This window comes from Mobula hypostoma, chromosome 11, assembly GCF_963921235.1.
Source record: "Mobula hypostoma chromosome 11, sMobHyp1.1, whole genome shotgun sequence".
In the NCBI taxonomy this organism is placed as follows: Eukaryota; Metazoa; Chordata; class Chondrichthyes; order Myliobatiformes; family Myliobatidae; genus Mobula; species Mobula hypostoma.
The window spans coordinates 2,817,838-2,841,385 of NC_086107.1; the positions used below are offsets into that span (position 1 = coordinate 2,817,838).

General features: G+C 46.6%; 1 protein-coding gene across 3 annotated transcripts in view; it reads left to right on the top strand.

The window, feature by feature from the left end:
* LOC134353555 (F-actin-monooxygenase MICAL2-like) overlaps positions 1–23,548 on the top strand; it is a 277,154-nt gene that overhangs the window by 51,265 nt on the left and 202,341 nt on the right. For 2 of the 3 annotated variants that reach the window (XM_063061581.1, XM_063061582.1), the window contains exon 2: positions 19,317–19,669. In XM_063061581.1, the coding sequence (XP_062917651.1) occupies positions 19,406–19,669 (264 nt within the window). In that variant the 5' untranslated portion in view covers positions 19,317–19,405. Of the gene's footprint in view, positions 1–6,566; positions 6,628–19,316; positions 19,670–23,548 lie in introns of all 3 variants that reach the window. The other variant, XM_063061580.1, reaches the window with a different exon arrangement.

Consider the following 23,548-nt stretch of genomic DNA (forward strand, 5'->3'; position numbering starts at 1 on the left):
ACACTGCGGTCTCCTGGTTAGGAAATCGAGGATGCAATTGCAGAGGGAGGTACAGAGGCTCAGGTTTGGGGCTTGTTGATTCTGACTGTATTGAATGCTGAGCCAAATCAGTTGAAACTTAATTGTTCAGTATGTTCGTGGGTATGATTTTGGAGATTGAGAGGAGTAGGGACTGGGCTTGTCTTGCTGTTGTTCTTTTGTTGCTTGTTGTGTTCTGCATGCTGCGTTGTGCCGGAATGTTTGGCGACACTTGTGGACTGCCCCCAACATGTCCTTAGATTGTTAAAACAAGCGATGAACTTCACTGTATGTTTCAATGTACACATGGTAGATAAATGAATCTGGTATATGGTTTATTTTTTTCTCCCTCTGCACCCCTGGTCTCCCCTGTCCTCCCCCCCTCTGTGTCCCTCTCCTTCACTGCATCCCTCCCTCAGTAACGTTGAACTACTTGGACAGGTACACGGTGAAATGGGAATGGAATGCAGACAGGAAATTGGCCCTAGTTGGGGGACTCAAAAACAGTTACTTACCCCAAGCAGTAAGGTTGATCAACACCTCCACCCACTAATCCATTCCTCCACACCCCAACCGCCATTAATTCATCACTTTCTGTCAGAATCACCTTATGTGCAAACACTCCTGTGCCGAGCGTCACTTTATGGGCATACAATCTATCTTGTGTGTTTATATTTATTGCTTTTAATTATTATTGTGTTTTGTGTTTTTTTTTGTGTTGCATCAGGTTCAAAGTAACAATTACTTCATTCTCCTTGCACTTGTGTGCTGGAAATTATATTACACAATCTTGAATCTTAAACCTCTTGAATGTTTGACATAATCTGTTTGGATGGTAGTATTGAATCTTGAACCATGGTTGAAATGTACTGGTTAGGCTGAAGGGTGTGTATCTGTGCTCTAAACACAACTCAAGGCTGTAATTGCTGCCAAAGGTGCATCTGCTAAATACTGACTTGCAGGGGGTGAGTACTTATGCAATCAGTTATTTTGTGTTTTATATTAGTAATTAATTTAGATCACTGTAGAGATCTGTTTTCACTTTGACATGAAAGAGTCTTTTTCTGTTGATCAGAGTCAAAAATGCCAAATTAAATCCACTGTGATTCAATGTTGTAAAACAATAAAACATGAAAACCTACAAGGGGGTGAATACTTTTTATAGGCACTGTAGGTTTTGAGCTGGCATTTAAAAGTGTCAATTGAGTTTGCATCCCTTATAGTTTCAGGTATTGAATTCCACAGTTTAGGAGCATAGTTCAAAAAAGCTGCCAATTATCTTTCAAAGGAGATTGTTTAAACTGAAGAGACTGGTGGAAGAAGACCTGAGAGTTGAGCAGGATTATAAAACGATTATAACACCATAGCAAGGGAGAAGCTGTAAACTTTCTAGATAGTATTTTCCCTCACTGTCTAAAGATAAAGATTAGCTTTATTTGTTGTGCACGTTGAAACAGTGAAGTGCTTCATTAGTGTCAATGACCAACACAGACCGAGGATGTACTGGGGACAGCCCAGAAATGTCACCATGCTTCCGGCGTGCCTGCAACTCACTAACCCTAACCTGTACGTCTTTGGACTGTGAGAGGAAACCCACACATTTCCAGGGAGAAAGTACAAACTCCTTACAGAGATCAGTGGGAATTGAACGAGGATCACCAACACCGTAAAGCAAATATGGTAGCCTCTACGCATTTGTACTGCCAATCCTTCCTTGAAGGCCTGACTGTTTTTTTTAACTTCCTCAACGTTCCTCATATTGGTCTCTCTAGCTGTCCACAGCAGGTGCAGGGGCTCAAGTCTGGCCGGTGGTCACCGACTCTACTTGTGAGTAAGTGGGGATGCCATGGTGAACACCACAGACCTCAGACTGCATGGACTTCCTCCAAGAAGATGAATGATGGAACCTGCCCCCGTAAGAGCCAGGAGAGCAGGCTCACTGCTGAATTTATAGACAGTAAGCCAGAAAGATGTGGAGGCTTTGGAGAGGGTGCAAAGGAGGTTCACCAAGATTTTGCCTGGATTAGAGGGCAAACTGGGGTTGTTTTCTCTGGAGTGGCAGAAGCAGAGGGGAGATTTGATCAAGGTTTAGAAGATTTAAATCAGCTAGTGCCTTTTTCCCAGAGGTGAAATGTTTAATACCAGAGAGGATGCATTTAATGTGGGGGGGGGGGGAGTTCAAAGAAGATGTGAGGGCCCAGTTTTTTTTACCCAATAGTGGTGAGTGCCTGAAATGCATTGTCTGTGGTGGTGGTAGAGTCAGATGAGATGAAGGCATATTGGAAGTTCTTAGAAACAGAATCAGGTTTAATATCACTGGCATATGTAATGAAATTTGTTGTTGATGTGTGGGGACAGGGACGTTGTGCGGGGACAGGGACGTTGTGCAGGGACAGGGACATTGTGCGGGGATGGAGACGTTGTGCGGGCAGACAGAACGGATGTCATTAATGACAACTACTCCCTCTCGGCCTGAAACCTTGCTGGTTGATTCCAGTCTATAGATGCTGCTTGACCTGCTGAGTTCTTCCAGGTGTTGCTCTGGATTTCCAAACTCTGCAAAATCCCTGAATTAGTTTCTTTCCACATGATGGGCTGAAAGGCCTGACCCGTACTGTTCCATGTCAATCAGAATCAGTTTAATATCTCTGGCATATGTAGTGAAATTCGTTGTTCTGCAGCTGCAGTAAATTGCAATACATCATAATAAAAAACTATAAATTACAGTAAGTATATTTATTTAAAATAATTAAATATTTGCAGAGAGAGAAAAAATGATTGCGGTAGTGTTGATGATTCATTGTTCATTCAGAAACCGGATGGTGGATGGAAGAAGCTGTTCCTGAATTATTAAGTGAGCATCTTCAGCCTCCTGCACCACGTCCTTGATGATAGCAACGAGAAGAGGGCATTTCCTGGGTGATGGGGGCTCTTAGAGTCGGAATGACCGATCTCACCTTCTTTGAGGGATTGCCTTTTGAACATGTCTGCAATGCTGGTGAGGCTAGTGCCCGTGATGGAGCTGACTGATTTTACAACTTTCTGCAGCTTTTTCCAGTCCAGTGCAGAGGCCGTTTGGCCCATTGTTTTGATTCTAGCCATGAAGAATGCTAGACCAACCACACCTCCTCATCCTTCTGTAGAAGGATTTAAATCTGTGTTCTCTTTTCATGGTCTCTTCTATTTAGGGAAAAGGATCCCTCCTCTCCACCCTGACGGGTTCTCTCATTGTCCATTTAGAATGGAGATGAGGAATGTCTGTAGCCAGAGAGTGGTGAATCTGTAGAATTTGTTACCACAGGCAGCTGTGGAGGCCAAATCATTGAGTATATTTAAGGCAGAGGTTGATAGATTCAGAGCATGAAGGGACACAGGGAGAAGGCAGGAGACCGGGGCTGGGAGGAAAATTGGATCAGCCACGATGAAATGGCAGAGCAGACTTGATGGGCCAAATGGCCTAATTCTGTTTCTATATCTTATGGTCTTCATTTTCTGGACCTCAGTTAAATGCCCCCTTCATTCTCTTCCATTCCACAGAAGACAGCTCTGGTGTGGACAGTCTTTCCTTATGAGTATACCCATCCCCATCCCCGAGGAACATCTCACAATTCCCCTCTGCCCCTTCGCCTCCCTCACCTCCGTGACCAGAACCCTACCCACTGATCCAGTCGCTGCCTCATTCCGGCCCAGTGAGGCCTCCCTGCTCCCACACTCTGTGCCGCGACCAGTGAATGCAGTTGCAGGGCTGGAGTGGGATAATTAATCCCAGAGGCTGGCTCAGAATTCCTTCCAGAGTGACATCTTGTGCTGGGTTCACATCTATCGGCAGCATTGAGTTTGAGTTACCGGCTTCATTGGGTGGGGGAGGGGCGGAGCGAGTGTGTGCATGTGTGTGTGAGAGAGAGAGAAAAAAGAGGAAGAAAGCCAGAGAAAGAGGGAGAAGGAGGAAGGGCCAGAGAGAGAGAGTTAAGGGGGGACGAAGGGGGAGAGAGAGGGCTGGGAGCGAGTGGGAGAGGGAGAGTAGTTACAGAGAAAGTGTGATGCAATTCCCAGTTCTCAGCCTGAGCCTCCTCTGCCTCACCTGGACACTTGTTCAATGTGAGAGTCTCTCCCTCTCTCAGCTGTGCTCCGATTTCCAGTCAATGTCTTGGTTTAAAGATAAATATTCTCTCTCAATTTCCATCCTTCTGATGTTACCTGACATCGAGCAGTACAGCACAGGAACAGGCCCTTCGGCCCTCAATATTGTGCTCAACCAATGAAACGGGCAATTAAATGTCTAACCAAACCAATCGCTCCTGCCTACGCAATGTCCATATCCCTGCGTTCTCTGCACATTCCTCATTCCTGCCTCTACCATCACTCCTGGCAGGGCATTCCAGGCACTCACCAGTTTCTGCGTGTATACAAAAAAGAAATTACCCCACATGTCACCTTTGACCTTTCCCCTCTCACCTTGAACACACGCTCTCCATTGTAAGGGGTGCTACAATATTATAGCTTGGGGCATCAGAGTTCAATTCCAGCATCATCTGTAAGGAGTTTGTATCTTCTCCCCATGGAATGCGTGGGATTCTGCTGGGTGCTTCCATTTCCTCCCACGTCCCACGTCCCAAAGGCGTGCCAGTTAGTAGGTTAATTGGTCATTGTAAATTGTCCTGTGGTTAGGCTAGGGGTAAACATGTGTGTTGTTGGGTGGCACGGCTCCTTGGGCCGGAGCCTCTTCTGCACCCTCTCCAACGCCTCCAAATCCTTCCTGAAATGGGGCAATTGGGACTGAGAGTCTGATACAACCTCCCTAATTCTCCCATTTCAACCATTTCATTTCCAATCCCCATTCCTGCTTTGACATGTCAGTCCATGGCCTCCTCTTCTGCCACGATGAGGCCACTCTCTGGTTGGAGAAGCAACACCTCATATTCCATCGAGGTAGCCTCCAACTTCTGGTAATTGTTCCCCTCCCTCTTCCATTCCCCACTCTGACCGCTAACCCCTTCTCCTCACCTGCCTACCGATTTCCCCTGGTGCCCTGTCTCCTTCTCTTTTTCCATGGTCCACTCTCCTCCCCCACCAGATTCCTTCTTCTCTAACCCTATTCCGGGGGAAATTGGTTTTCAACTGTAACGAAAACCAATTTCCCCCGGGATCAATAAAGTATGACTATGACTACCTTTTCCACCGATCACCTCCCAGATTACTTCATCACCTCTCCCCACCCATCTGGCTGCACCTATCACCTACAAGAGAAAATCTGCAGATGTTGGAAACCTTATCACCTTCCAGCTTGTTCTCTGTTCCGCTCCCCCCGCCCCACCACCTTCCCCCCTCCTTTCCAGTCCTGATGAAGGGTCTCGGCCTGAAACGTCGCCTGTCTATTCATTCCCATAGATGCTGCCCGGCCTGCTGAGTTCCTCCAGCGTTTTGTGTGTGTTGCTCTGGATTTCCAGCATCTGCAGAATCTCCTGTGTTCGCTCATTTTAAATCTGTTCCCTTTAGTTTGAGACACCTGTAATCGGGGAAAACGCGTCTCACTTCTCCGTTTCCCCCATGGTCAGCCGTGCCGGGAGCCCAGCGCTTGGGAGACAGGCACGTTCCGCGTTGATGCCTCCAGTTTATTCCGGAGAATTTGCGGACACAGAGGGCGCCAGAGCAGTGACAAACACACCAGCCCCTGCCCAGTTGTGAAATTTGAGCTGACTAACGTGGCTCCGATATTAGTGACATCACCAAAAGTGATGTACTGTGCCAAGTTCGAGCGGAGAGTGCACTGTCCAGTTGTGGGGCTGGGAATGTAAATGCCTCCCGCTCCGTCTGCCCGACGTCCTGAAGATCCCGGGCAGGAATAGTCCCTGACGGGTCGCACAGGTAAGCAGCGGCCGCTATTTAACTCTGCACTCCGCAACAGGAAGTCTAAAAGTTTTTTGGGGGGGGGGGGTAAAAACTCTTCGGTATTTGAGTGAAGTGCTTCGGTGCCGTGGGATATTTGTACTCTATGTTCAGTTCTGGGAACAACCTTGTGCTTGCCCAGCGGGGGAGAGAGTTGTTGACCAGCGGAGCGTGGAACGGCGGTTCGGTTACCGGCACACTCGCTTATCGATTGGTGGTTATTAATCGTTTGTCCGAGAGTGTGATCTTCCACCCCGGCAAAGCTCTCTATGTCTGGGCTCTGGGCAGGTGTAAAATTAGCCCTGGAAAGTTCCCTAGTGTTAGGAGAATGGATGAGTGAACTGTGCTGCTGTTTTTAATTTTAAAACAGTCTCTCTCAACATACATAAAAGTTGCTGGTGAACGCAGCAGGCCAGGCAGCATCTTCCAGGAAGAGGTGCAGTCGACGTTTCGGTCTGTCTCTCTCTGTCTGTCTCTCTCTGTCTCTGTCTCTCTCATCAGAGTCTGGGCAACGGTAATACACATTTCTCCTCATCCAGTGAGCGCCCATGGACAAGGCTCTCTAATCTGACCGATCTATGAATGAATTTGTATTCCCATAGCACCTCACACTCTGACACTGTGGCCCGGTAGATTTAAGATAAGTCATTTCCTGTACACAGGTGTGAAGGAGAACAAAATAATCGTTTATGCCGATCCGATGGAGCACAAAAACACAATAAGGTAAAAAGCACAATTTAAATATATATATAAATACTGTACATAAGATAGCTTATATCCATAGATCGATTTTATGACCATAAAGTGATGCTCGGCACAGGAGTGTCTGTACATAAGGTGACTGACAGGAATTGATAAAGTAGTGGTGGTTGGACTGTGGAGGGGTGGGTTTGTGGGTGGAGGTGTTGATCAGCCTTACTGCTTGGGGAAAGTAACTGTTTTTGAGTCTGGTGGTCCTGGAGTGGGTGCTGCGTGATGGGAGTGGGACAGGCAGACAGGTAGGGTAGTTTATGTGGTGTAGCTATTGTTGTGTAAAACAAGGCAAAGTTAGCCACAGCAGTCTCTCACACAATTTTGAAACCTTGATCTGATAACCCACTTGAGTGAAATCAGTTGACTGACTTGAATATTAATCTCCAGGCACAGGGGAACGTGTTTCATCACAGTTGTGTGGAAGAGAATACTCTAACTAATACACCACCTGCAGTGGTGGTGGAGGCGGATATGATGGGGCCTTTTAACAGACTTTTCGATAGGTACATGGAGCTTAGAAAAATAGAGGGCTATAGGTAAGCCTAGTAATTTCTAAGGTAGGGACGTGTTCGGAACAACTTTGTCGGCTGAAGGGCCTGTATTGTTCTGTATGTTTTTTATGTTTCTATGGTTGCATCACTGTCTGCTACGGAGGGGCCACTGCACAGGATCGGAAAATCTGCAGGAAGTTGTAAACTCAGCCAGTTCCTCTGTGGGTACTAACCTTCGCAGTATCGAGGGCATCCTCAAAAGGCAATGCCTCAAAGGCTGCATCCATTATTTTCCACTCTCATTGCCTGGAATGTGCCCTCTTCTCATTGTCACCATCAGGGAGGAAGTGCAGGAGCCTGAAGACACACACTCAACATTTGAGTAACAGCTTCTTCCCCTCTCCCATCGGATTTCTGAATGCAAAATGAATCCATGAACACCACCTCACTTACTTTTATTCTCTCTTTTTGCACTATTAATTTAACTTAATTTTTTTATATATAGTACTATGCAAATGTCTTCAGCACACATTTATCTAGGGTGTGTCAGACTTCTGCACAGTACTGTAGTAATTTTATGTATTGCACCGTACTGCTGCTGAAAAGAAAAGATTTCATGAGATACAGTATGTGAGTGATGATAAACCTGATTCTGATATGAGTTTTTATTGTGGACTGAGAGTGGGGAGGAGGCAGGGAGAGGGGAATCATGGTGGGGAAAGGGGAGAGGGAGAGGGGAGGGAACGGGAAGCACCAGAGTGACATTCTGTAATGAATCAAATGACCTTGGCTGCCTGCTGTCTCAGGGCCGGGTGTTTGCTCCCCACCCCCACCGTCTCTGGCTCTCCTTCTCTGCCACCTGTCTCACACCCCTCCCGCGGCACTGCATCCTCACCATTCCCAACATCCTTTGCTCCTGCCAGATTTACAAACTTGCTCTCCACTCCACACTGACAAATACAGTACTGTGCACACTGTGTGCCAAAGACTTTTGCACAGTACTATATATTTCATATTGTAGTTTATAGGTTTTATTAGTATGTATTGCAACGTACTGCTGCCGTAAAGCAAGTTTCAGAATACATGCTAGTGATGTTAAATCTGATTCTGATTCTGTCATTTTTTTGGTGACTGAAAAGACCATTCAGCCCAATTGAGTTTGCACTGAATATCTGAGCAATTCCATCAGTCTTGTTCCCTGTAACCCATTCTCTCACAAGCCCATGCAAATACCCCTGATTTCCCAGCCACGCACGTACACACAAGGTAGTTTACAGTAGTCAATTAATTCACTGACCCACATGTGCCTGGGATGTGGGAGGGAACTGTATCTGAGATAGGATGTGTTGGCAGTGGAGATGGTCCAGAGGAAGTTCACGAGATTGATCCCAGAAATGAAAGGGTTAATATATGAGAAGTGTTTGAATGCTGTGGGCCTGTACTTGCTGGAGTTTAGAAGAATGAGGGGGGGTTTCATTGAAACCTATTGAATAATGGAAGGCCTGAACAGAGTGGATGTTTACTTTTGTGGGAGAGTCTAGGACCAGAGGGCACACACAGCCTCAGAGATGTCCCTTTAGAATCAGAATCGTTTATTATCACTGGCGTGTGTCGTGAAATTTGTTAACTGAGCAGCAGCAGTTCAATATTGGAAGAAAATAAATAAATAAACCAAATACAGCCAGAGTATGTATGTATGTACATAAATAATCTCAAATAGATTAAAAATAGTGCAAAAACAGAAGATATATATAAGTGAGGTAGTATTCATGGTTCAATGTCCGTTTAGGAATCGGATGGCAGAGGGGAAGAAGCTGTTCTTGAATCGCTGAGTGTGTGCCTTCAGGCTCCTGTACCTCCTCCCTGATGGTAGCAATGAGGAGAGGGCATGTCCTGGGTAATGGGGGTCCATAATAATGGATGCCAACTTTTTGAAGATGTCCATGATGCTGTGTTGGCCAGTGCCCGTGACAGAGCAGTTTTTTCTGATCCTGTGCAGTGACTGCTCCAGACCAGACGGTGATGTAACCAGTCACAATTCCCTCCACGGTACATCTGTAGAAATGTTCTAGAGTCCATGGTGACATAACAAATCTCTACAAACTCCAAATGAAATATAGCCACTGACGTGCTGCCTTTGTGATTATGAGGTGGGGGTCCTGATTTCGAAAACACAGCACCTCAAACGTTGCAGTACTCCCTCACCCCAGTGTTGTGATCACTTTTCCAAGCTCTACGCTGTAAGTGAACATGGATCACAGTGGATCCCAGAGCAATAAACCTGGCCAATGATAAAAACAAATCTAATTTGGTTTATTATTGTCACATGTACCGAGGGTCAGTGAAAAACTTTGCCGCCTTACAGGTCATTGAGTCAGTACAAGGGAAAGCTACAAGGGAATGCAGAATAAAGTGCTGCAGTTACAGACAAAGCTTCAAAGCAACACGGACAAAATGCTGGCAGAACTCAGAATGTCAGGCAGCATCTTTCAAAATGAATAACAGTTGACATTTTGGTCCTGATCAAGGGTCTCACCTCGAAACGCCATCCGTTTATTCATTTCCATGGTGCCTGACCTGCTGAGTTCCTCCTGCATTTTTGCATGTGTTGCTCTGGATTTCCAGCATCTGCAGAATCTCTTGTGTTTAGAGAAAGATTCAAAATTGTTTAATATAATTTCCAGTACACAAGTGCAAAGAAGAACAAAATAATTGTTACTCTCAATCTGATGCCGCACAAAAAATGCAATAAGATAATCATCATCATCATCATCAGGTGCCGTGCCCAGTTTGAGCTTAGACTGCCATGGCCCACACACTCCTGTTTTGGGTCAAGTGGATCAATTCATTGGTATTCATTTCCAGTTCTCTGGCTGCTGTCTCCATCATCATTTGTCTTTGTCTTCCTCTTGCTTTCTTCCCTTCAATCTTTCCCATAATTACCGTGCTTTCTAACTCCTCCTTCCTAATCACATGTCCAATGAAGTTATGTTGCCTTTTCATGATCTCACACATTATTTCTCTTTTTGTGTTTGCTCTGTTCATGACATCCTCGTTAGATATTCGTTTCATCCATGATATTCTTTGCATCCTCCTCAAAAACCACATCTCTGCTGCTTCATTCATTTCCTCATGTTACTAGATATTGTCCAACATTCTGAGCCATATAACATAACTGGATAAACGTAACATTTCAGTACTCTGAGGCGGGTTGTCATGCCTAGTTTAGTATTGGTCAGTATACTCTTCATTCTTGTAAAGTTATCTTTTGCCATCCCTATTCTTCTTTTGATGTCCATGTCGCACCTGCCATCTGATGTCACCCAGCTTCCTAAGTAGCAAAAGTTCTGTACTTGTTTTATGTCTTCCCCATTTATTCTCAGCCTGCAGATAGGATTCTGCTTCTTTTTGGATATCACCATACATTCTGTCTTTTTGCAATTGATAGACCCATTTTTGCACTTTATTCAACAACTATATCAATTAAGTTTTGTAGTCCTTCCTCCGTACTTGCAATTTACACAGTGTCACCCGCACATCTGAAATAATTGATGTTTTCACGGCCAACTTTGATTCCCAAGATATCTCTTACTTTCAATGGTAAAAAGCTCCTCTGTTCTTCAGGTGGATGTTTGAAAGCAAAGGACGGTACGATTATCATGGAAAAAGATGAGATTATGAACAGGTGGACTGAGTATATTCAGGAATTGTTTGAAGATGATGGAGGTGAAAAACCAGAAATTAAGAAAAACAATAAGATAAAGGGAATAATAATAATAATAAAACACAATAAAAATAACTATACAAGAGACCTTGTATTCTGTCTGGGTAGCCTCCAACCTGATGGCATGAATATCAATTTCTCCTTCCGGTAAAAAAAATTCCATTCCTATCCCCTATTCTGTTCCCCACTCTGGCCTTTTACCTCTACCTATCACCTCCCCCTGGGTCCCCTCCTCCCTATGGTCCCCTCTCCTCTCCTATCAGATTCCTTCCTCTCCAGCCTTTCCTACCCATCTGGCTTCACCTATCACGTTCTTGATATCCTCCTTTCCCTTCCCCACCCCACCACCTTTTTATTCTGGTGTCTTTCCCCTTCATTTTCAGTCCTGATGAAGGGCCTCAGCCCAAAATGTCAACTTCCTATCCATTTCCACAGATGCTCCCTGCCTTGCTGAGTTCCTCCAGCATGTTGTGTGGACATAGATTGATTGTGTGTCCATAAAGTGACCCTAGGCTGTATATAAGGTGACTGACGGGAAATAATAAAGTAGTGGTGTTATTGGGTGGAGGTGTTAATCAGTCTTACTGCTTGGGGAAAGTATCTGCTTTTGAGTCTGGTTGTCCTGGTGTAGCCTTCTCCCTAACGGGAGTGGGACAAAGAGTCCATGATCAGGGTGGGTGGCTTCCTTCATGATGTTACTGGCCTTCCTGTGACAATGCCCTTGATGGAGGGTAGGCTGATGCTGGTGATGGTGATGGACTGCAGGCAGATAGTAGGGTGCAAGGGCCATAACACGGTAGACAGCAAGGTTGAGAGTCCATTTTCTTGTACGTGGAGACAGTTGAGGAGTGATGCTTGAAGCTGTTCTTGAGCCTGCCGGCTTGTGCTTCTGGGTTTTTAATCTTCTTGCTGTTATTTTCTTGTTCTGTTTTGTTGTGTTCTCTGTTGTTCTGGTGTCAGAATCTGTGTGGTGACACTTGTGGCACATCCTTGGGTTGTGTTGGTTGTTAATGCAAATGATGCGTTTCACTGTATGTTTCAATGTCCATGTGATAAGTAAATCATAATCTGAAATCTGAATCTTCTGCCTGAAGGGAGAGGGGAGAAGAGAAAATGTTCTCAGTCTTTGATTATGCTGGCTACTTTACTGAGGCAACGAGAAATGTGGACAGAGCCCATGGAGGGGAGGCTGGGTTCTGCAATGTGCTGAGCTGTGTCCACAACTCTCTGTGGTTTCTTGCCGTTATGGGCCGTACCAAGCTGTGATGTTTCTGGATAGGATACTTTCTATGGAGCACTGATTCATGACTTGTGATCAAAGGCGATGAAATTTCAAAGTGGTTTTCACTGGATGTAAGTGCTTTGGAATGTGTATAAATTATGCTCTTTATAAAGTTTAAATTGCTGTTGTTAATGGTTTGGGCAGTTTCCTGAGATCATTTACACAACTCATGCAGATCTTTGATTCTTTAATCAGTTTGGGGTGTCTGGATGTGAGGGAGCGATGAGGAAGCAGTTAAGGGGCCAGAGGAAATGGCTGTGTAATGAGCCTCCGTCGGCTGAAGTGATGTAATAACTGCTTTAATACTCTGGAGAGCAGCCGAGGGTTCTTGACCAAATTCAAAAGAAAATGTTAATGAATTGGCGACGTTCCCAGCTACCCAGGCCGCTAGGGTATTGCAAAGTACTCAGGTAAAACTGGGCAAGTTCGGGAATGTCTGGGGCTGTTCAGAGATTCAACAGATTCCCAGGTGCAAAGCTGATTAAAGATTAGATTTATTTGTCACGTACGTCGAAACGTGCGTCGTTTGCATCAACAATCAAAGCACCCTGAGGATGTGTTGGGAGCAGTCCACAAGTGTCACCACACTTCCAGCACCAACATAGTATACCCACAACTTACTAATCACAACCCGTACGTCTTTGGAATGTGGGAGAAAATGGATCGCTTGGAGAAAACTGGGAGAATGTACCAACTCCCTCCAGACAGTGTTGGGATTGAGCCTGAGTTGCTGATGCTCTAGAGCGTTATATTGGCCACTACACTACCATGATGCTGAGGTTGCAGTGTGGCCTCGTGTTGCAAGCTGATGTATGGTGCTGTGCTGGTGAGTGAGGGGGACAGCTGCCACTCAGCATCCTGTGTTGTCCCCTCCAGATTGTTTCATGTCATTTCCAGTACACAAGTGTATCGAGGCCTCCGTCGGTCAGAATAAACCATGGATGTTGCACCCTAGCTGCCTGGATACGCAAGCCAGGGCTGTACGATATGGAGAGCAAGCTCCCCCTCTCCACGCACCTGATGAAGAAAATGGAACGCCAGAGACTGCCAGTTTGGCGCCAACATTGTCACGACTCGCCAATCTGCATCGAACTCAATGTAGGATTGCCTTAGGGACTCCAGGTCTGGACTTTTCCCTCGGGGTTTACTCCCGAAGCCTTCCCCATGAGTGGGTAGAGCCGCAAGGCAGCGGAGGTTTCAGATCAGAGTTTTCCTTCTCCTAGATGAGCTGCCAACCACGGCTGATAAGCCCCATCTGCCCAAAGCGACTGGTTTTAAGGCACCAGTAGCCCATCTTTTCCCCTTCTCCTGTCAGTGGAAACGGTTCCACCAGACTTAGTAGCTAAGCCACAGGGGAAGGCCAGGAGCTGGACTTGGTTGTCAGAGACTGTTTGAGACGCACACTATCGGGAGCATTTAATAGTTAGTGGGAGCTTGTCCCCACCACCCCCATCCTCCCCCACTCCACCCCACCCCACCCTGCAATGATAACCTTAAGGAATCAATATACAAGTGCATTGGAGAATGACATAATTGATACTTCGGATCTGATGCAGCATTTAAAAAAAAGAGAGGAAAAATTAACAAAAATAATCAGGGAAGCTCAGCTATGCTTCTACTTTCTGAGGAGGCTGAATGCAGCTGGGCGTTGCACATCTATACTCGCGTTGTTCTGCATTTATTTTTCAAAGTACATTTATTATCAAAGTGGGTATACTATATACAACCCGAAGATTTGTCTCCTTACAGCAGCTACAAAACCAAGACCCCCAATAGAACCCGTTAAAGAAGACCATTAAACATCCAGTGTGCAGGAAATAGAAACAAATCGTGCAAACAATTAAAGTAAGCAAATAACATTCAGAACTGAAGTTCACGGAAGTGAGTTCACAGCCGATGCAGAAGCCCGTTAGTTGCAGGTCGCTGCCTTAGTTCAGCGCAGAGACGTGTAAACTTCACGGAGCGGTGAGCTGACCTTTGACCCCTCCTTCACCTCTGGCCGTGCCACCCTGACCTTTTCAATCTGGCCTGGTGTTTACATCGGTCAAACAGCAGGTTGGTCCTCGCTCTCTGACCTGGCCCCTCCCTCTTGGATACACTCTTGGACCCAGGACCGAGAACGAGGAACGACCTGAGGGGTTTTAAAAATTTGCAGAAGAGGGAACTCTACCCCACAACGCCCCTTTCCAGTGCTGGTCCCTGGTTTTGACTGAAGTGCTGATCACCTCATCGCTGTTTGTGGGCACTAGTGTCTGATTTTTGTATCTCAGTGTGGTGACTGCCCTCCCGCAGGATGACTCTGACTGCGGCATCTGGGAGTCACATGCAAGTGGAAGTTGATCCTTCATGTGAAGCTGTTAGGGAGCATTCTGGAGTTAAGTGAATAGGGAAGATATTAATTCAGGTGAGAACCAGTCTTAAATTCTTAATGTTGATTGTAAATTGCAGACTGTATATTGAAGTTAAAAGTATGCCTTTGCACTGTCTGCAGAGCACAGACTAAGAGATATAGTTTGCAAAGTGGTAACTGTGAGAGATTCACTTTAGATTCAGCCAGACGTTAAGACAATAGGGTTGTGATAACTGGCCTGCAGCAATCCAGGTAACATTGGGCTAGGTTATTTGCACTATTGCGACTGAGTTCAATTTGTCAGGCTAGACTGATGCTGTCACTTAGCAGATCAAACACAGTCATAGGGGTGACAGGGTGGAGATACATCTCTACAAAAGGAGGTATAAGGCACTCCTTCCCTCCGCTAACTTGCAGGTCATCCATGTAGCACCTGCTTAGCCTCCACTGCGATCAGGGTCACGTGAAGCCTTGGGAGCAGGTGGTGGATGGTCGTATGAGCAGCCGGTGCACATCACATGTGACCACTGACACCAGGCAGACAACCTCTGAAGAGTATTGATAATGGTTGGGGTCACCCGTCTTGTAAAGACACTGCCCAGAAGAAGGCAATGGCAAACCACTTCTTTGCAAAGAACAATCATGGTCAAAGACCACGATCGCTGATGTCATACAACACAGTACATAATGATAATGATGGTGATTGTAAGGTTGGAGAGTCAGCTCGCGCAGACATTAATCCTGGATGTCTTCAGGAATTTTTAGACAATCTGTGTGAATTAGTTTGTTCCAGCAGGGGTGTTTGAACATGCAGAGGTGTCTCCCACTCTAGATATGCAATTCAAAGCAAGCATTGTCAGCCCGAAGTATTGAAGTAAATGATTTCATTGTAACCATTGAAATGGTTTAGAATCACCTATTGATCTTGAGGGTATTGAAAACGTGATGTACTTAAGGATTTATGAGACTCCACCACGAGTGTCTATAGGAGAACGTCTCCTCATGGTGATGAATAAAAGCTTGTATCTCACCAGGTTCTGTGTCTCTCTGGTGTCTTTGATCACAGCTACAACAGAGCTTGTGACTGTTCTACTCTGTTGTTGCTCTATGTATTATTTATGTATATTACTGTCATTTACAGTAATTATGCGTTGTGATGTTCTGCAAAACAAGACATTTCATAATGTATGTCAGTGTTAATACAGTAAACCTGACGAAGGGTCTCGGCCCAAAACGTCGACTGTACCTCTTCCTATAGATGCTGCCTGGCCTGCTGCGTTCACCAGCAACTTTTATGTGTGTTAATAAACCTGATTTTGATTCTGACTGTGGGCGACAGACTGTACAGATGACGTTGAGGTTGAGGGGAATTAATGCTGCGGGGGGGGGGGCTAGGAATGGGGAAAGCCCAGACCTTGCCTTTCCCATTGTGCTGCGAATCTGCACTTGGAACATTGTACACAGTTTGTAGAACATAGAACTTTATACCACAGTTCAGGCTCTTCGGCCCATAATGTTGTGCTGACCTTTTAACCTACCCTAAGATCAATCTAACCCTTCCCTCCCAAATAACCCTCCTTTTTTTTTCCTATTATCTATGTGCCTGTCTTAAGAGTCTCTTAAATCTCCCTTATGTATCTGTCTCTACCACTTCCCCTGGCAGCGCGTTCCACCACCCACCACTCTTTGGGTAGTAAAGATAAATCAACCTCTGACATTCCCCTATACTTTCCTCCAGTCATCTTAACATTACGCCCTCTTGGATTAGTCACTTCTGATCTGGGAAACATCTCTGCCTCTCCGCTCGATCCATGCCTCTTATCGTCTTGTATAACTCATTCGGGCTGCCACTGTAGGAAACCCGTTATTAAACTGAGAGGCAGCGAAGATGCTGCCAGGACTTGAGGTACTGAGTTGTAGGAACTCTTTCTCGTTCCAGCAGTTTCATGGTCACCACTTGTTCATTCCAGATGTAATTAATTTTAATTCTGTAGCTGGGAAGTGGGGCACCTGCGCACACGTATGCAGATCACCAGCTGCTAGTCCAGTAACTTCACCTTTCTCTCTCTGCCTTATCTCGAGATGCAGCATGGAACAGACCCCTCAGGCCAACCAAGGTGTGATGCCCAGCACCCTGCCAGTTTAACCCTAACCTAAACATAGGTACAGTTTACAATGACCAATTAAAATACTAACCGGTACATTTTCGGACAGTGTGAGGAATGGACGAGCTTGGTTACAGAGGATGCTGGAATTGAATTCTAAACTCCACTGCCCTGAACTGAAATAGCGCCGCGCTAACCACTACCATTACACCATCCTCTGATCTCTTCCCCTCATTGGAGGGAAGATTCGGGGGTAGTGAATTCTTCATCGGGGAGAGTTTAATAGCTAGTGAGTTGGGGAGGGAGCTGAGTGACTGGAGGACACAGGGTGATGGGGTTCAGGCAGAGGGAAAATGAGGGGGATGCTTTTTGCACGGACACTTACCGATCTGGGAGGTGTTGCCTGAACAGGCGGTGGAGGCAGGTTCAAAAGGAACGCTAAAAATAGACAAGGTATTTGTAAAGGAAATGTTTCAAGGTTTGTTCAGCAGGAGCAGCTCTTAGAGTTCCACATCATGGAAATAGGCCATTCAGCCCGACCTGTCTGTGCTAGCTAAGCTAGTCCTGTTGGCCTGTATTTGACCCCCTACACCTTTCCTATTGGTGTAACTGTCCGAATGTCTTTTTAAGTGTTGGTGTAGCTACCTGCGCCACTTCCCCTGTCAGCTCATTCTGCGTGCCCAGCACCCTCTCTGGCGGTGCCAGGATGTGTGACGACACATTGCGGGCTGCGCCTAGCACGCCCTCGGGTGTGTTGGTTGTCAACACAAACAACACATTTCGCTGTGTGTTTTGATGTGATAGATAAGCTTCAGAATCAGAATCAGAATCAGGTTTATTATCGCTGGCATGTGACATGAAATTTGTCAACTTAGCAGCAGCAGTTCAATGTAATACATAATCTAGCAGAGAGAAAAAAATAAAATTAAAAAAAATAAACAAGTAAATCAATTACGTATATTGAATAGATTTAAAAAAACGTGCAAAAATAGAAATGCTGTATATTTTTAAAAAAGTGAGGTAGTTTCCAAAGATTCAATGTCCATTTAGGAATCAGATGGCAGAGGGGAAGAAGCTGTTCCTGAATCGCTGAGTGTGTGCCTTCAGGCTTCTGTATCTCCTACCTGATGGTAACAGTGAGAAAAGGACATGCCCTGGGTGCTGGAGGTCCTTAATAATGGACGCTGCCTTTCTGAGACACCGCTCCCTGAAGATATCCTGGGTACTTTGTAGGCTAGTGCCCAATATGGAGCTGACTAGATTTACAACCTTCTGCAGCTTCTTTCGGTCCTGTGCAGTAGCCCCTCCATACCAGACAGTGATGCAGCCTGTCAGAATGCTCTCCATGGTACAACTATAGAAGTTTTTGAGTGTATTTGTTGACATGCCAAATCGCTTCAAACTCCTAATAAAGTATAGCCGCTGTCTTGCCTTCTTTATAACTACATTGATATGTTGGGACCAGGTTAGATCCTCAGAGATCTTGACACCCAGGAACTTGAAGCTGCTCACTCTCTCCACTTCTGATCCCTCTATGAGGATTGGTATGTGTTTCTTCGTCTTACTCTTCCTGAAGTCCACAATCAGATCTTTTGTCTTACTGACGTTGAGTGTCAGGTTGTTACTATGGCACCACTCCACTAGTTGGCATATCTCACTCCTGTACACCCTCTTGTCTCCATCTGAGATTCTACCAACAATGGTTGCATCACGAAAGGTTAATCTGCAGATCCCCTTTAAATCTCTCCTCTCACCTGGATCCCGTGCCATCTAGTTTTCGAATCTCATTTGCTGGGAGAAAGCCAGGGGCATTTATCCTGTAGATTCCCCTCGTCCCCCTCTCACCCTATCTGTGCCCCTCCTGCTTTCCTATTGCTCTATAAGCTCACTCCAGTGCACCCGGGGAGACTGTGCCGGAGGCATTGTGGCACGGCGGGGTTGGGGGCAGCCCGCCCCGTCCCTGCTGCTCTCCAGCGTTCCCTCGGTGGAAGAAAGGTGGATTGCGTTCATCTGCAGCTGTAGTATGAAGGACTGCTGCAGACTTGTTCTTACAGAAACGTGGCTCTGGGACGTTATCCCATGCACCCATCAATTTACAGGCCATGACACAGGGACTTGGGCGGCATGGTAACGTAGTGGTTAGCAGAACACTATTATAGCACCACCCTCACAGGTTCAATTCCTGCCGTTGTCAGTAAGGAGTTTGTATGTTTTTTTTGTGAGTAAGTAGCATGTGTATACAGGTATGTCTATATATTATAGTAACTGTGTTCTCCTGCTGTTGTACTTATGGAGGGACGTGGTCTGGGTGCAGGTCAGTGGAAGCAGGCAGTTTAAGTGGTTTGGCATGGACTCGATGGGCTGAAGGGCCTGTTCCTGTGTTGTACTTTTCTATGCCTCTATAACTCTATAAAAAGTTAAATAAGCAGCATAAAAAGAGCGAAGAATAGTGAGGTAGTGTACATGTGTCCATTCAGAAACCTGATGGTGGTGGGGAAGAAGCTGTTCCTGAATCGTTGAGTGTGTGTCTTCAGGCTCCTGATGGTAGCAATGAGAAGGGCGCATGTCCTCGGTGATGGGGTCCTCAATGGTGGAAGCCACCTTTTTGAGGCATCGCCTTTTGAAGGTGCACTTAATGTCCTCTGTGGTTTCTTGTCGTTTTGCATTGGATGGTCTAACTGGGTTTTGTCTCTTGTCAATGTTTCAGGGTCAACGATGCGCAAGGGAGAACATTAGCTCACTTGGTCAGGGCTGAGGTGTGAGAATCCCACTTCATTGTGCTGGGGGGACGAGGCCATGGGTGAGAATGACAGCGACAAGAGCAACCAGGCCGGGCAGCTCTTTGAAAACTTTGTGCAGGCGTCGACTTTCCGGGGAACGCTGCAGGCCTTCCACATCCTTTGCCGCCAGCTGGATCTCGACCCCCTGGAGCACCAGATGTTCTACTGCAACCTGAAGTCAAGGGTCAACACCTGGAAGGCCAAAGCCCTTTGGAACAAGCTCGACAAACAGAGCAATCACAAGGAGTACAAGAAGGGCAATGCGTGCCCTGACACACAGGTGAGGCATGTTTACACACAGTGGCCCTCCACTATCCAGGGCAGTTGGTCAGCTCATGTCCAAACCAATGCAGCGTGTTGGAAACAGGACCAGTGTTGGAATTGGTTTAATATTATGTTATTATTATTGCTTGTGCAAACCACAGTGAGAAGCTTTCACTTAGTAAATCATAGGAGCAGAATTAGGCCATTTGGCTCATCAAGTCCACTCCACCATTCTATCATGGCTGATATTTTTTCCTCACCTCATTTCCCACCTCCTCCATCCACCTTCCCCTCACCTGGTCTCACCTGTCACCTGCCAGCTTGCAAAGTGAGTAGAGCAGGGGGCTAAGCATACAGCTTTGTGGTACACCTGTGCTGATGGTGATTGTGGAGGAGATGTAGTTACCTTCAGAACTGACTGGGTTCTGCAAGAGAGAAAATTAAGTATTCAGTGGCACAAGGAGGTATTGAGGCCAAGGTCTAGGATAGGGGTTCCCGAGGGATTCTTGGACTCCCAAGTTGGAAATCCCTGATCTGGAATAGTTTGAGGGGATGATAGTATTGAATGCCGAGCTGTAGTCAATGAAGAGCATAATGGTGTATGCACCTTTGCTGTCCAGATGCTCCAGGGTTGAATGAAGAGGCAATGAAATGGCATCTGCTGTGGACCTGTTGCACCAGTTTGAGATCAGAGTTTTCCTTCTCCTAGATGAGCTGCCAGCCACAGCCGATGAGCCTCATCTGCCCAGAGCGACTCGTTTAAAGACCCGCCTTTGTCCTTTCTCCTGTCAGTAGAAATGGTACCAATGGGCTTAGCAGCTAAGCCACATGTGAAGGCCAGGAGTCAGACTTGGTTGTCAGAGGCTATTTGAGACACATGCGATTGGGAGCATTTAATAGGTAGTGGGAGTTTATCCCCACTACCCGCCCCCTGCTATAACAAACTTAAGATGTGAAGGGAGAGTTGTACGTAATGAAAGGTTTGAAGGGACGAAAGGGGGAGACGTATCCTTAAAGAATGCAGGAATCCAGTTCAAACTGACAGTTCTCATGCTGCACTGTGGTACGAACAGGCCTTGTGTGCAGGTTGTCTGAGAAGCTAAGGGACATTTAATAAAAGCCAGACTCACTTGTGTAAAAGTGCGGTGACCCAGCAGAGATAACCTCTGAATTCCAGAGATCTGGATTGCCACCTTAAATGGCAAGAGGAGCAAGAATGTCTGCGGCCTCCTCCCTTCCTCAGTCCCGGGCTATTTTGGGATGCTGTCCCTGCACTGAGAACAGAATTCCACGGATTTTTGTGCTGTGGGGCTGTGACAGCCTCTGGTGCTGATCACTGGCACAGGGGACACTCTGGGCTGCGAGAGGGGTCAGCATTCCCCAGGGAGACCTCAACCCTGCCACAGCTGAGCACAGACGCCGGGTGAGTGATCAGCACCGAGGCAGAGACGGTCACTGGAAACAACCTCACACCAGCACTCACAGCCCATCCAAATGTCCCGGTATTGAGCTGTGTCAGTGCTATTGAAATGCAATCCTTTGTCATCCTCTCTTTTCCAGACTCAAACATACTCTTCCTCATGTCCCCTCCCCCACTGTTACCCCCACTCTGTCACCCCTCTTTCCCCAGTCTTTCCCACTTTTACCCCCACTATGTTCCTCTGTCCTCCTCCTTCCTCCCTTCCACCTGCTTGCGCTCTCTGTCCCCTTTCCCCCCTTCCCCATCCTTTCTCTCCCCTTCTATTGCCCCACTCCTCTGTCTTCCCCCGCCACTGTTTCCCCAACCCCACCACAATGTTTTCCCTCCTTGTCCCTAACCCATATGTCTTTGGAAAGTGTGAGGGAACCAGAGAACTCCAAGGAAGTCATGTGTCTCAAGGAGAATACTTAAACTCCTCCTCCTCCCCCTCCCCGTTCCCACCACTTCCCACCACTTCCCCATTCACCCTCCATCCATAACCCATATGCCTCTGGAACGTGGTCACGGGTACAACCTGCTTACAGATGCTGGCAGGAATTGAACTCTGAACTCGGAAATGCCCTGGGCTGTAATTGCATCGTTCTAACCACTGCACTATCGTGGCACCCTGTGTGAACAGTGCGCAGGACCTCGGACCAAACCAATGTTCCATTTTTATCTGCTTTACCTTAAACGTTGTTACCATTTCCCACAGGCCGCACGGCAGCTAGTTTGTTCCGAGCAAGCTTCCAGTTCAAGCACTGTGAAAGTGTCCGGTGCTCTCTGTTACCAGTGTTGGTTTGAAGGGCGTGTGTCACCCCCAGAACTCTGGGGGAACGTCCATAGTGTTGACAACATCGATACATTTGCTAATTCTGCATCAGTCAGCGAGGAGCTGTCGAACGGTCGTGGAGCGGTCAGCATGATGCTATTACCGCTCGGGGCGCCGGAGTTCAGCCTTCAATTCCAACATCATCTGTAAGGTGTCTACACATCCTCCCTGTGGAATGCTTGGATTTCCTCCGGGAGCTGTGGTTTCCTCCCACATTCCAAAGGTGTACCGGTCAGTAGGTTAATTGGTCATTGTAAGTTGTCCTGGGAAGGAGTGCCCTTGGTAGTGATGAGGCTTGGTTTAAGTTGGGGGTTTGCTGGGCAGTGCAGCTCGAAGGATGAAAGGCCTGTTCCATGCTGTATCTCTAAATTAATCAACACGATATCACTCAATCATCAATTCAATTCGGAAAAGTGTTAAATGATTCACTTTGGCACATCAGACTCCAAGGCAGAGCAGAGGGTCAGGGTTAATGTTAGAATGCTTAGCAGCGTGGAGGGACAGGGGCATCTTGGTGTCCATGTCCATACGACACCATGCTAGTCCAGTTCACTGGTTCATTAGTGGGACTGACAGTGGAGGAGCTGGGTAGCCTCGGTTGTTATGGGGACCAGGCCCTCATTCCTCTTGCGGCTGCCCAGGGAAGGAGTCTCTGAAGCTGATGTGGGAGAGGGCTGGAGTCCTTACTGGGTTGGGAGGGTGGGGGGCTTGTGGCTCCTCCTGTCAGTGCTGCCCTCCAGTGTTCGCTCGATGGAAGATGAGTTGGACTGTGTTCATTTGCGGCTGCACCAGCGTGTGATGAGGAACTGCTGCACCATCAATCTACAGGCCATGACACTCAGGGACTTGGGCTTTAGTATTATTTTTATACATTTTTTATAACTGTGTTTTTCTGCTATTGTAATTATATGTGCCTTGTGCTGTGTGTGAGTGTTGGTATTGTGTTTTGCACCTTGGTCCCCTGAGAATTGCTGTTTCATTGGGCTGTATTCATGGGTATGGTTGAATGACAATTAAACTTGAACTTGAGTAGGACAGCTGGGAAAGTGGGTAGAGAAATGGCAGATGGGTTTTAACCTAGACTAGATGTATTTTGTGAAGTTAAATCAGGCTGGACTTGGTGCCTTGAGGAGTCGTGTAACACAGTGAGACCGAGATGTACAGGTAGAGTACATAGTTTGCTGAAAGTGGTGACTCAGACAGACAGGATGCTGAAGGGAGAATATGGCGTGTTTGCCTTTATCAGACAGGGCACTGAGTACTTCAGGTTACAGCTGTGCAAATCTAGCAGCATGGTAGCATAACGCTCTACAGCGCCAACAATCAGAAGCTCGGTGTTCAACTCCCACCGCTGTCTGTAAGGAGTTTGAACATTCTCTCTGTAACCATGTAGATTTCCTCCGGGTGCTCTGGTTTACTCCAACATCCCAAAAGACATGCAGGTTGGGTTTAGTAAGCTGTGAGAGTGCAATGCTGCTGTCGTAAGCACAGCAACACTTGCGGGCTGCCCCCAGCACATCCTCAGACTGCTGGTCGTTGACGACACCAATACACGCGATTCTTTGCGTGTAGTTCCAAGGGGCTCCATCAAATGCTCCTGTTTA